The 14175-nt window shown below is 38.9% G+C and overlaps 1 protein-coding gene across 1 annotated transcript; it reads left to right on the top strand.

The window, feature by feature from the left end:
- Positions 1-600: 600 nt before the first annotated feature.
- Positions 601-8432, top strand: irx4a (iroquois homeobox 4a). The gene is made up of 5 exons (XM_036965278.1): positions 601-945; positions 1500-1751; positions 3912-4018; positions 5621-5931; positions 7353-8432. The coding sequence occupies exons 1-5, from the start codon at positions 901-903 to the stop codon at positions 8021-8023; spliced, it is 1386 nt and encodes a 461-aa protein (XP_036821173.1). The 5' UTR covers positions 601-900; the 3' UTR covers positions 8024-8432.
- Positions 8433-14175: the final 5743 nt, after the last annotated feature.

Below are 14175 nucleotides of genomic sequence, written 5' to 3'. Positions count from 1 at the left end.
ATTTTTTTCTTCAGAGATTTAAACGTTTTATGAAGATGAAGTTAAACTTAATTGCAGTGGCATTTATCGAAATCAATGTTAATTGGTGTTAACCAAATAATGACCAAATCTCAAGGGAACCATGTGAAGATGGGGCCATGATGAGATCGAATAACACTTGTTCAGTAAATTTGTATTATTGGCAAAGCTGGTAAAATACTACAAATCTCCCGCGTTTGTTTTGTGAACTATCCACATTGAAATAGTCTCCATGTGTATATGTTCATTAATGGACTCTATAATTACTAAAGGGAGTAATTATAATTACAATCAAACACATTCCTCCTGCTTCACATGTTTAATTGCACCTATGAGATCTACATCGAGATAAACAATGGTATATTAAAATCATGGGTTCATTGATTCATTGAATTTCAATCCGGTTAAAAGTCTCAAAGTCTTTGTCCCGCTCCCTATTACTTGTCCGATGTTTATCCCCAGAAATGCATATTGAAGTTACAGTCTAGACACTGAGTGGGTTTCTTCTGACGTCAGAGGCACTGGTGTTTAAAACAACCTGCATCAGGGCTGAGGTGTTTTATACTAGTGTTTTTTTATAAAGCAAAATATGTATTTCTGACATCAAAGTCATCAGTCTGGACAAATATATTTCATTGTCTAAATTAATTTGCACATTATACGAGTTAAAAAGACACGTGGAAAAGAGAGGGCGCATTTTGGATAGGCGTTTTGGGGGCATTTTAACAAATTAAACATGGTAGTGTGGCTCGCCCTATAAGCCTCCAGCCTACTGCCTGTGCTTACCAATCAATTGGTACATTGAAACAGTGCAAGGCTACGTTACTGTAGCGAGGAGACCTGCAGGCTCGCTTTATCTCCGGATATTGGGACCTCTCTACAATGTCATATCCACAATTCGGATATCCCTACTCGTCTGCACCACAAGTAAGTTACCTTCTCGCTTATCAACTGAATATTCGGTCAGATTTCATCACTATTGATTCTTATATTGATTAAATGTTGATCATGTGATTCACTTTCAACAAGAAAGGAGACAGCATTGTATATTAATGCACTGTATCGGAATTGTATTATGTTACCGTAAATGGCACATGATACCTGCTCTTTGAACGGTAAAGGTAAGGAGGGTGACCAGAACCAGGCGCAGTCCGACCTATCGTCAACTGATTTCTACCAGATAATAGCCTCGGAACGTGTGTTTTTCATCAGATATCTCACATGCCGACCTGTTTTGTGGACATGCGGTACTGTTGTGTCGGGGGCTGGATAGATAACCCAACTGGTGTCATTTTGGCAATCATCCAGAACATGTCTTTTGGGAAAACGCATATGGGGATTTTGGAAACATTTGACAAATTTTAATTATAAGGGTTGTTTTGCAATTAGCCCAAGCATCAATACCACTAATTCACGGTATTCATTTTTTTTTAATTGCCCACTGTACGTTGTAAATAAGTTGTTATGTTCTTGCGTTTCAGTTCCTCATGACAACCAACTCGTTGACAACTTGCTGCGAGTCAAGCGGCAGAAGCATCGCTGACTCCAGGGTGACAGCCTCCGCCCAGACGCCAGTCTACTGCCCAGTGTACGAGAGCCGGTTGTTGGCCACCGCCAGACAAGAGCTGAGCTCCGCAGCTGCTCTGGGGGTGTATGGGAACCCGTACACCGGGAGTCAAGGCTATGGAAATTACGTTACTTATGGAACCGACGCGTCTGCTTTCTACTCGCTGGTATGGTTACTATAATATAGTATGATATCATAATAATTCTACTCATCTCTCCATGGCAGTGACGCTGTATCTATAGCATGTAGCCTACAGTCACAGAGCTATATCTATATATCCTATAGTCACAGAGCTGTATCTATATAGCCTACAGTCACAGAGCTGTATCTATATAGCCTATAGCCTAGTCACAGAGCTGTATCTATATAGACTACAGTCACAGAGCTGTATCTATATAGCCTATAGCCTAGTCACAGAGCTGTATCTATATAGACTACAGTCACAGAGCTGTATCTATTTAGCCTTTAGCCTAGTCACAGAGCTGTATCTATATAGCCTATAGCCTAGTCACAGAGCTGTATCTATATAGACTACAGTCACAGAGCTGTATCTATATAGCCTTTAGCCTAGTCACAGAGCTGTATCTATATAGCCTATGGTCTAGTCACAGAGATGTATCTATATAGCCAATAGTCACAGAGTTGTATCTATATAGCCTATAGTCTAGTCACAGAGCTGTATCTATATAGACTACAGTCACAGAGCTGTATCTATATAGCCTTTTGTCTAGTCACAGAGCTGTATCTATATAGACTACAGTCACAGAGCTGTATCTATATAGCCTATAGTCTAGTCACAGAGCTGTATCTATATAGCCTATAGTCACAGAGCTGTATCTATATAGCCTATAGTCACAGAGCTGTATCTATATAGCCTACAGTCTAGTCACAGAGCTGTATCTTTATAGCCTATAGTCACAGAGCTGTATCTATATAGCCTATAGCCTATAGTCATAGAGCTGTATCTATATAGCCTATAGCCTAGTCACAGAGCTGTATATTTATAGCCTATAGTCAAAGATCTGTATCTATATAGCCTATAGCCTAGTCACAGAGCTGTATATTTATAGCCTATAGTCACAGAGCTGTATCTATATAGCCTATAGCCTAGTCACAGAGATGTATCTGTATAGACTACAGTCACAGAGCTGTATCTATATAGCCTATAGCCTAGTCAAAGAGCTGTATCTATATAGCCTATAGCCTAGTCACAGAGCTGTATCTTTATAGCCTATAGTCACAGAGCTGTATCTATATAGCCTATAGCCTAGTCACAGAGATGTATCTGTATAGACGACAGTCTAAAGTCACAGACGCCGCTTTACACACACGGTCTGACTGTTCTTGATGCACAAAACCTGTCTTCACGGTGAAACAACTGCAGGCTATGACTGAATAGCCAAGTGCAACTTTTAATGAAAAAGTTGAGTTTGGCAAGTGATAGTGTCAGGTGAAAATATGTACTGTAACCTGCAATATGCAACCAATGTTAAGAATGGATTTCTTTAATTCTTTAACTACAACTTATACTGCAGTGTGCTCGATTATGTCTCTGTCATTGTTTCCCTGTATTCATTAGTTAGAATGCCTACAATAACACAGATACAACTTGACTTTGCTATTGAACAACATGTTTAGTTACTGTTATTGTGTTTGTGTGTGTGTGTATTGAAATGGGAACACTAGACTTTATGAGTGAAATTATTAAAAAACATAAATAATTAAGAAACAGTATACCTGTTAATAAGAAACAGTATTCATGTTATTAAGAAACAGTATACATGTTATTAAGAAACAGTATACATGTTATTAAGAAACAGTATTCATGTTATTAAGAAACAGTATACATGTTATTAAGAAACAGTATTCATGTTATTAAGAAATAGTATACATGTTAATAAGAAACAGTATACATGTTATTAAGAAACAGTATACATGTTAATAAGTAACAGTATACCTGTTAATAAGAAACAGTATACATGTTATTAAGAAACAGTATACATGTTATTAAGAAACAGTATACATGTTATTAAGAAACAGTATTCATGTTATTAAGAAACAGTATACATGTTATTAAGAAACAGTATACATGTTATTAAGAAACAGTATACATGTTAATAAGTAAGAGTATACATGTTAATAAGTAACAGTATACATGTTATTAAGAAACAGTATACATGTTATTAGGAAACTGTATACATGTTAATAAGTAACAGTATACATGTTATTAAGAAACATTACATACTCTTATTATATATTTAAGTATAACAGTCCATTAATGTCAATAGTGTCACATTTTCCTGACTGACAGTCTGTCTTGTTGCAGGGGACATTCGATACCAAAGATGCAACAGCGCCCGCGCATGCAGGGATAACCCAGGCTACAGCGTACTATCCCATTGACCCCACTCTGGGACATTATCAATACGACAGGTAGGGTTACTATAATAATAATAAGGTACTATCTGTGTGATCCTGCTCAGTACCAGTATGACAGGTATGGTAGGGTAATATTGGTAAGGTAATATTATTATGTTAACCATAGCTGTCATATTAGTACTGTGCAAGAGTAAGGTCATATAGGTAGTACACAATTCTTATTAGTACTATTATTATTATTATAGTAATAATAAGAATTGTGTACTACCTATATGACCTTACTCTTGCACAGTACTAATATGACAGCTATGGTTAACATAATAATATTAATAATAATCATAATAATGATAAGATTCACCATAATAATCATAATAATAACAATAATGATAACAGTAATAATAATAATAATAACAATGATAATAATAATAATCATCAAATTATTATTATTAATAATAAAACAAACAATAATGATGATTGTAATAATATTCCTAATAATAACAATGTTAATATAATGTACTATCTGTGTGATCCTGCTCAGTACCAGTATGCCAGGTATGGTTACTATAATAATAATAATAATGGTAATATAATGTACTATCTGTGTGATCCTGCTCAGTACCAATATGAGTTAGCAACATTACACACATAATTATGTTCTGTCAAATGGTAGCCCATTTCCCAATCCTTCATATGTGTGTTCACTGACATAAGTCACCTTACCTCTAAGTTAACAACTATTAGAAAACCCCCTGTCTGTTAGAGTACTGGCTTCCAAATGGTCTGGGAATATCATGCCTGATCAAATTCATAGGATTAGTTGATGAGTTGCCAAACTTGAAACTGTTCTTATTGAAGTGTATAATAGGCTTACATGAACTCCACTAGAGAAGTCGGACATAGTTATATCCCTGGGCTTAGCCTCCAGGAGGACCCAAAGTGCTGAATATTACACTAATGCTTTAGGCCCTTTCACCTGGGGCTGCATCATTACACTCAATCAGACAATTCTCCAGTCTGTTGGATGGAGAGACAGCTAGCTTAGCGGTGCCCTGTGTTTACTCACCTAGCAGTCAGTCTTCTGGATGGAGAGACAGCTAGCTTAGCGGTGACCTGTGTTTACTCACCTAGCAGTCAGTCTTCTGGATGGAGAGACAGCTATCTTAGCGGTGACCTGTGTTTACTCACCTAGCAGTCAGTCTTCTGGATGGAGAGACAGCTAGCTTAGCAGTGACCTGTGTTTACTCACCTAGCAGTCAGTCTTCTGGATGGAGAGACAGCTAGCCTATGGGTGGCCTGTGTTTACTCACCTAACAGTCAGTCTTCTGGATGGAGAGACAGCTAGCCTATGGGTGCCCTGTGTTTACTCACCTAACTGTCCGTCGTCTGGATGGAGAGACAGCTAGCCTATGGGTGCCCTGTGTTTACTCACCTAACAGGGCTTGAGCACACTCATATAGGGGCATTATTATTTTGTAAAAGCTCCCCGGGGGTATGTTGGGCTGCAGTGTACTGCTAGATGAATCAACACTATGCATTTCTAATGGACAGGACACAAGGAGTTGTTATCTTGCCTCTCTTCTGCTACAGGACCCTATATATAGATATATAGGCCTACTGTTACATAGAGACATTGTTGTAACTCATCTTCACTACTAGATATGGCTGTATGGACGGAGGGACCAGGAGGAAGAACGCCACCCGGGAGACAACCAGCACACTGAAGGCCTGGCTACAGGAGCACAGGAAGAACCCCTACCCCACCAAGGGAGAGAAGATCATGTTGGCCATCATTACTAAAATGACCCTGACGCAGGTGTCCACCTGGTTTGCCAACGCCAGGAGGAGGCTGAAGAAGGAGAACAAGATGACGTGGCCTCCGAGGAACAAGTGTTCTGATGAGAAGAGATATGATGAGGATGATGAAGCATCTCAGGAGGAGAACATCAACAGTGAGAACAACGATGATGGTCAGTCCTGGTTCTTTATACAACAAATTAATAGTGTTCTAGTCTTGGTTCTTTATGTAACAAATTAATAGTGTTCTAGTCCTGGTTCTTCATGTAACAAATTAACAGTGTTCTAGTCCTGGTTCTTTATACAACAAATTAACAGTGTTCTAGTCCTGGTTCTTTATACAACAAATTAACAGTGTTCTAGTCCTGGTTCTTTATACAACAAATTAACAGTGTTCTAGTCCTGGTTCTTCATGTAACAAATTAACAGTGTTCTATTCCTGGTTCTTTATACAACAAATTAACAATGTTCTAGTCCTGGTTCTTTATACAACAAATTAACAGTGTTCTAGTCCTGGTTCTTTATACAACAAATTAACAGTGTTCTAGTCCTGGTTCTTTATACAACAAATTAACAATGTTCTAGTCCTGGTTCTTTATACAACAAATTAACAGTGTTCTAGTCCTGGTTCTTTATACAACAAATTAACAATGTTCTAGTCCTGGTTCTTTATACAACAAATTAACAGTGTTCTAGTCCTGGTTCTTTATACAACAAATTAACAATGTTCTAGTCCTGGTTCTTCATGTAACAAATTAACAATGTTCTAGTCCTGGTTCTTTATACAACAAATTAACAGTGTTCTAGTCCTGGTTCTTTATACAACAAATTAACAGTGTTCTAGTCCTGGTTCTTTATGTAACACACTAACAGGTGAATAGTCCTGGTTCTTCATTTTATTGTTAACTAGGCAAGTCAGTTAAGAACAAATTCTTATTTATAATGATGGCCTAGGAACAGTGGGTTAACTGGTCTAGGAACAGTGAGTTAACTGGTCTAGGAACAGTGGGTTAACTGGTCTAGGAACAGTGGGTTAACTGGTCTAGGAACAGTGGGTTAACTGGTCTAGGAACAGTGGGTTAACTGCCTTGTTCAAGGGCGGAACGACAGATGTTTACCTTGTCAGCTCGGGGATTCGATCCAGCAACCTTTTGGTTACTTGTCCACTAGGCTACCTGCTTCCCTTTATGCAACTCAATAACAGTGGAATAGACCTTTACCAGAGGAAGAATGACCCTAAATGTATCATGGAAATGGCTTAATGGCCTAATGGAAATGAACACACTTTGGGCTGCTTTAGGATGTTTTTTTAGATACATTAAAAAGTGAACTGAAAAGCCTGTATGCACAAGATACACAGACATCTAATAACCACAATGTTACCATGTTATGACCCATTTATTCTGCTGTAATGCAAAGTGCTATGAAACTGCATGGACATCTACCTCAACTTCTTTGAATAGGCATATCTGCCAGGCCTAAGCTCGTTTCAATGATGTGATGCTAAATGCTTCAATGATATTTGACAGTGATACTTTGTATTACAGTTTGATTCCCCTCTTATCGCTGATGTCTCATATCCGTTAATTTCCAGAGAAAGATAAGGATCTCGCGCTGAGTGACCTGGATGACTTCGACATGATCGAATCAGAGAGCTCGGAGTGCGAGCTCAAACACCAGTACCTCATGAACACTCACATGACGACAACTGACTGTTCGAACGACCATCTGAAGGACACATCTTTAAAGATCAGCATACCCGTGTCCCTGGGCGGGGAGCAGCAGCACAGTAAAACCTCACCAGAGGGCTGCGACAGCCGGCAGGGGAAAGCTTGCTACCAACAACAGATACTGGACGGCAAACCACGGATTTGGTCGTTGGCCCAGACGGCCACGTCTCTGAACCAGGCGGAGTACCCGTCCTGTATGTTGAGGTGTCAGCCTCAGCCGGGCCTGCCCACCTCTCCGGCCGCCTCCTCCCCTATCACGGTTCTAGACAGACGGCAGGACTCTCCCGTTACAACTCTCAGAAACTGGGTGGATGGGGTTTTCCACGACCCGTTGTTCAGACACAGTACTTTGAACCAGGCCCTGACCAACACCACGGTCTCGTGGACCACGACCACCAAGGGTTCGATACTAGAGACCGGTGCTCTGGAACGTTATGTTGGGAGCGTCAAAGGACTTCCGTCTCTACAGCACCAAGACTCCACGAAGGACAATATGAATTTCCCTAAAACTGTTAACAAACACTTCTGCTCTTAACACATCAAACCTGCTTTAGTTTATTATTCTGTGGGGGTTACTTTTTTGTTGTTGCAAGGATATATTTATGTAATCATATTGGCATTTCACTGGTGAAACTTCCAAACAGGATTCGTTTGAGCGTATTGCTATTTCGTTAAAAAGCACGTAGGCCCGCCTACAAATCCACTGTATCTAAATGTATAACTGACAGTTAACATTAGAAGTATGTTTTTTTACACTATTCTTTTTCTTATAGCATGCAGATGTTAATCATTTATATTAAACATTCTTTAAAAAAACAGCCGTCATTAATCGATGGTTTGTGAGTATCACTGATGAAAGAAAAAAGTCACAAATAACCAGCTCTCCTAAAATGGAAGGAGTGTGTTTCAAGTTTGTTCACAAATAAAACGTCGGTTTCTGGTGAGATCGTGTTCAGATTCCGTCAATGCTGGTCGCTGTCCAATGTGCTGAAATTATAGCCTATAACGTTTAAGAATTTGCGATAACAAAATTATCTTTGCGTTTTCATCGCCTTGTCTTTAGCTTATCCTATCTTTTTATTTGCTTTTGCCGCCGTTAAGAGATCGTCCGAAGTAGAGAAATACAATGTTTACCATATCGTTCTGGCAAGTGTTGCTTTATAGGTCTATTCACAAGGACCTATTTCTTCAAACACGCAGAATTCAAGCCAATAATGACTGACAGTACATAAAACGTTATGTTTTTTAAAGCTGTTAAATCTATAATCATAAATGTAGTTTTTGAGTCAGTCAACGTCTCCTCTCTCACAGTGACAGGGGGATGAGAGATATAGAGAGAAAGAGCCTTCAACAATAATACCAGCTGGCGGGAGATGTGGCTTATTACTCCGCCATAAATAGCCTATAATTGGGATATATTCCTTCATAGCTCTGTCAGACTATCGATCTCCACTCCTCCTGATAATATGATGGAGACATCTAAACCTGATCTTTGATCTCTGATCCAGCTGGAAGAGGGCTCACTTATTCCATGTGGCCGCTAATATTGGCAACAGCCGAGATCATCTGGAGTCAAGTTTTCATCCAGACACTAACCCCTCAATGCTGAGTGCTCTCCAGCCGCCTGCTGAAGGGCTTTACCAGAAGACACGTCTTGGAGTGAAAAGGGCAACGGAACCTGAATTAGTTGTTCCAGATAAAAGGGCAAAAATAAAGAGTGGAGGGTACTTGACAGTAATGGCCTGTGTGAGCTCCTGGGGGACAGCGGGTCTGAGAGGGAAAGAGAGCTCCTCAGAGAGAAAGCTGCTCTGAGAGAGATGAGGCGTTTTAATGTGAAGCCAAACGATTGAGATCTTCCCTGGAACAAGTAGAACAGAGCTGCCGGCTGGACAAAGTATTTATCCTGTCTGGATGTTTTTATTTGTTCTGCCGGACCAGTTTTACCTTCAGCACCATATTGATATTGTAGCAGGATAGAGAAGTTGACGTTATTTTTTGACATTTTATTTTACCTTTATTTAACTAGGCAAGTCAGTTAAGAACAAATTCTTATTTATAATGATGGCCTAGGAACAGTGGGTTAACTGCCTGTTCAGGGGCAGAACGACAGATTTGTACCTTGTCAGCTCGGGGGTTTGAACTTTGCAACCTTCCGGTTATACCGAAACATAACAGGCATTTACAATTCAATAGCAACTGAAATACAAGAGACAGCAATATGACTTGGTGGCAACATTTAACAAGCATGTTATTCCTTTTATTTTAGGGAATAAAACAGGTATGTCTTCCTTTCAATGAGCACATGGGAAGCAAGATGCTTTCGAGATTTGTGTCAAATATAAACATACAAAATAGACTACAGATTTCACAATTGGTCACCGATAAATTGAAAGATCAATTCATATTTGTAAGAGAATAACATTGAGGACAATTCTACTGAACTTTTTCACCAAAGGGGCGATTACCCTTTTCTATTTCAGCAGAAAAAGAGAGCGAGCGAGAGAGAGAGAAGTGTTTTTTAACAGGCAGACCAAATCATTCATCCGTAGCGAATTCAAACACACAGAGGAGCGGAGGGTAAATTAGCAGCGCTGCTTTCTACATAGAGACCAAATAAAAGTGTAATCAGCGACGCGTTGCTTTTCATTAAGCGGGTTTGACAGGAGCATATTCCGCTTCGACAGGGGAGCAGGACCCAGGAAATAAACTACTGTCAGACTCAGAGTCATAAGATAATTCCTTCAGCTCCATTAACAACTCTTAGCCGCAGGAAACGGGCTCCCAGAAAACATCTCCAAATCTAAAAGCTTTATCGACCTGCAGCCCTCTGCTGATGGTTCCGAGAGGGTTTTTTCAACTTAAGGGACGTCGCCGTCCAGCAGAGGTAATAGACTTTGACACAACACATTAACTGGGAAATAAGACGGAGGAGAAGAGCAGCCCCAGTTAAACGACACTTAAACGTTACCTATTAGAGGTTTAAAACTTAAATAAGATGTAAGCCCAAGGAGCCTCCAGAAACACATTATAATAAAATAGCTCATCATCGAATGTAGAAATGATTAGGGACGAATAAGAGCAGACATATACCATAGGTCTATCTAACGTCTGAGGTACACAAGTAAGCAAACGGTCCTTTTAGAAATATTATATTGTGGATGTTTGAAATAATCTATTTCTTATCTATCGTGTAACTGCAGTTGAGACCACAATGTCAAGGATAATTTGTAGACAACATAAATTACTGACCAGGAGATTTATTCACTTAATTTGAGGATCAACTGATTCCCTGACGCTGTGAGTATAACTGAAGCAAATCGGACCCGTCTGTTTCTTATAGCTGTATAATATGCTGTATGTGTATGAAGAGTAAAAATAAAAACAGCTCGGACGATGTATTAATGATGAAAATATTTCAAAAATATTCTCAGGATTCAGGACATTTTGTCCAGAAGTGTTTGCGCCAACACACTGTCTCCCCAGAGAACACAGATCACATTAATACGACAGTCATAAATATATTTACACATCATTACACTCGGAATAATGAGTGGGTTTCTGTATAGCACTTTGTGACATCGGCTGTTGTAAAAACGGCTTTATAAATACATTTCATTGATTGATTGATTGACTGCTACTTTAATTAACCTTTTAATCTATTAATTCGATTTTCAGGTATTAAATGTACAAAAAGGGGTTTGAGAAAAAATGTAATGAAGAGGAAGGAAGACTGCGATACCTTTTGTTCAATGTATGTTCACCTGAAACGGATTATTTTTTTCAACTGCTCCAACAAACACACAGAAATCACAATAAACACATTCCAAAGGCCCAAAGGTATAGAATCACAGCCCCCAAATACTTAGTCCACTTCCACTGTCCTCCATGAGTTGGTCAATCATTTCCTTATTTAGAGATGTGAAGATGGCTACAGAGTGAACTGGAAAGAGATATGAGCCAGTTCCAGGGTTAGATATCAACTGGTTATAGGGTTAGATATCAGCTGGTTATAGGGTTAGATATCAACTGGTTATAGGGTTAGATATGAGATGGTTACAGGGTTAGATATCAGCTGGTTATAGGGTTCGATATCAACTGGTTATAGGGTTAGATATGAGATGTTTACAGGGTTAGATATCAGCTGGTTATAGGGTTAGATATCAGCTGGTTATAGGGTTAGATATCAGCTGGTTGTAGGGTTAGATATGAGATGGTTACAGGGTTAAATATCAGCTGGTTACAGGGTTAGACATCAGCTGGTTACAGGGTTAGATATGAGATGGTTACAGGGTTAGATATGAGATGGTTACAGGGTTAGATATAAGCTGGTTGTAGGGTTAGATATCAACTGGTTACAGAGTTAGATATCAACTGGTTATAGTGTTAGATATGACATGGTTAAAGGGTTAAATATCAGCTGGTTACAGGGTTAGACATCAGCTGGTTACAGGGTTAGATATCAACTGGTTATAGGGTTAGATATGAGATGGTTACAGGGTTAGATATCAACTGGTTATAGGGTTAGATATCAACTGGTTATAGGGTTAGATATGAGATAGTTACAGGGTTAGATATCAGCTGGTTATAGGGTTAGATATCAACTGGTTATAGGGTTAGATATCAACTGGTTATAGGGTTAGATATGAGATGGTTACAGGGTTAGATATCAACTGGTTATAGGGTTAGATATCAACTGGTTATAGGGTTAGATATGAGATGGGTACAGGGTTAGATATCAGCTGGTTATAGGGTTAGATATCAACTGGTTATAGGGTTAGATATCAACTGGTTATAGGGTTAGATATGAGATGGTTACAGGGTTAGATATCAGCTGGTTATAGGGTTAGATATCAAATGGTTATAGGGTTAGATATGAGATGGCTATAGGGTTAGATATGAGATGGTTACAGTTTTAGATATCAACTGGTTATAGGGTTAGATATGAGATGGTTATAGGGTTAGATATGAGATGTTTACAGGGTTAGATATCAGCTGGTTATAGGGTTAGATATCAGCTGGTTATAGGGTTAGATATCAGCTGGTTGTAGGGTTAGATATGAGATGGTTACAGGGTTAAATATCAGCTGGTTACAGGGTTAGACATCAGCTGGTTACAGGGTTAGATATGAGATGGTTACAGGGTTAGATATGAGATGGTTACAGGGTTAGATATAAGCTGGTTGTAGGGTTAGATATCAACTGGTTACAGAGTTAGATATCAACTGGTTATAGTGTTAGATATGACATGGTTAAAGGGTTAAATATCAGCTGGTTACAGGGTTAGACATCAGCTGGTTACAGGGTTAGATATCAACTGGTTATAGGGTTAGATATGAGATGGTTACAGGGTTAGATATCAACTGGTTATAGGGTTAGATATCAACTGGTTATAGGGTTAGATATGAGATAGTTACAGGGTTAGATATCAGCTGGTTATAGGGTTAGATATCAACTGGTTATAGGGTTAGATATCAACTGGTTATAGGGTTAGATATGAGATGGTTACAGGGTTAGATATCAACTGGTTATAGGGTTAGATATCAACTGGTTATAGGGTTAGATATGAGATGGGTACAGGGTTAGATATCAGCTGGTTATAGGGTTAGATATCAACTGGTTATAGGGTTAGATATCAACTGGTTATAGGGTTAGATATGAGATGGTTACAGGGTTAGATATCAGCTGGTTATAGGGTTAGATATCAAATGGTTATAGGGTTAGATATGAGATGGCTATAGGGTTAGATATGAGATGGTTACAGTTTTAGATATCAACTGGTTATAGGGTTAGATATGAGATGGTTAAAGGGTTAGATATCAGCTGGTTATAGGGTTAGATATGAGATGGTTCTAGGGTTAGATATCAGCTGGTTATAGGGTTAGATATCAGCTGGTTATAGGGTTAGATATGAGATGGTTTTAGGGTTAGATATCAGCTGGTTGTAGGGTTAGATATCAGCTGGTTACAGGGTTAGATATCAGCTGGTTATAGGGTTAGATATCAAATGGTTATAGGGTTAGATATGAGATGGCTATAGGGTTAGATATGAGATGGTTACAGTTTTAGATATCAACTGGTTATAGGGTTAGATATGAGATGGTTAAAGGGTTAGATATCAGCTGGTTATAGGGTTAGATATGAGATGGTTCTAGGGTTAGATATCAGCTGGTTATAGGGTTAGATATCAGCTGGTTATAGGGTTAGATATGAGATGGTTTTAGGGTTAGATATCAGCTGGTTGTAGGGTTAGATATCAGCTGGTTACAGGGTTAGATATCAACTGGTTATAGGGTTATATATGACATGGTTACAGGGTTAGATATCAGCTGGTTATAGGGTTAGATATGAGATGGTTATAGGGTTTAATATCAACTGGTTATAGGGTTAGATATCAGCTGGTTATAGGGTTAGATATCAGCTGGTTATAGGGTTAGATATGAGATGGTTACAGGGTTAGATATCAGCTGGTTATAGGGTTAGATATCAACTGGTTATAGGGTTAGATATGAGATGGTTACAGGGTTAGATATCTGCTGGTTATAGGGTTAGATATGAGATGGTTACAGGGTTAGATATCAGCTGGTTATAGGGTTAGATATGAGATGGTTATAGGCTTAGATATCAACTGGTTATAGGGTTAGATATCAGCTGGTTATAGGGTTAGATATCAGCTGGTTATAGGGTTAG

The sequence above is a fragment of the Oncorhynchus mykiss genome, chromosome 3 (assembly GCF_013265735.2).
Source record: "Oncorhynchus mykiss isolate Arlee chromosome 3, USDA_OmykA_1.1, whole genome shotgun sequence".
Classification (NCBI taxonomy): domain Eukaryota; kingdom Metazoa; phylum Chordata; class Actinopteri; order Salmoniformes; family Salmonidae; genus Oncorhynchus; species Oncorhynchus mykiss.
Note: the sequence above shows the minus strand (reverse complement) of the source record. Positions and strands in the feature narration are given on the sequence as shown.

Bases quoted from the DNA above. Each gene is read 5' to 3' on its own strand.
- irx4a (XM_036965278.1), top strand. From the start codon at position 901: ATGTCATATCCACAATTCGGATATCCCTACTCGTCTGCACCACAA. The intron at 946-1,499 runs GTAAGTTACCTT...CTTGCGTTTCAG, and splicing joins CCTACTCGTCTGCACCACAA to TTCCTCATGACAACCAACTC. The intron at 1,752-3,911 runs GTATGGTTACTA...GTCTTGTTGCAG, and splicing joins CGTCTGCTTTCTACTCGCTG to GGGACATTCGATACCAAAGA.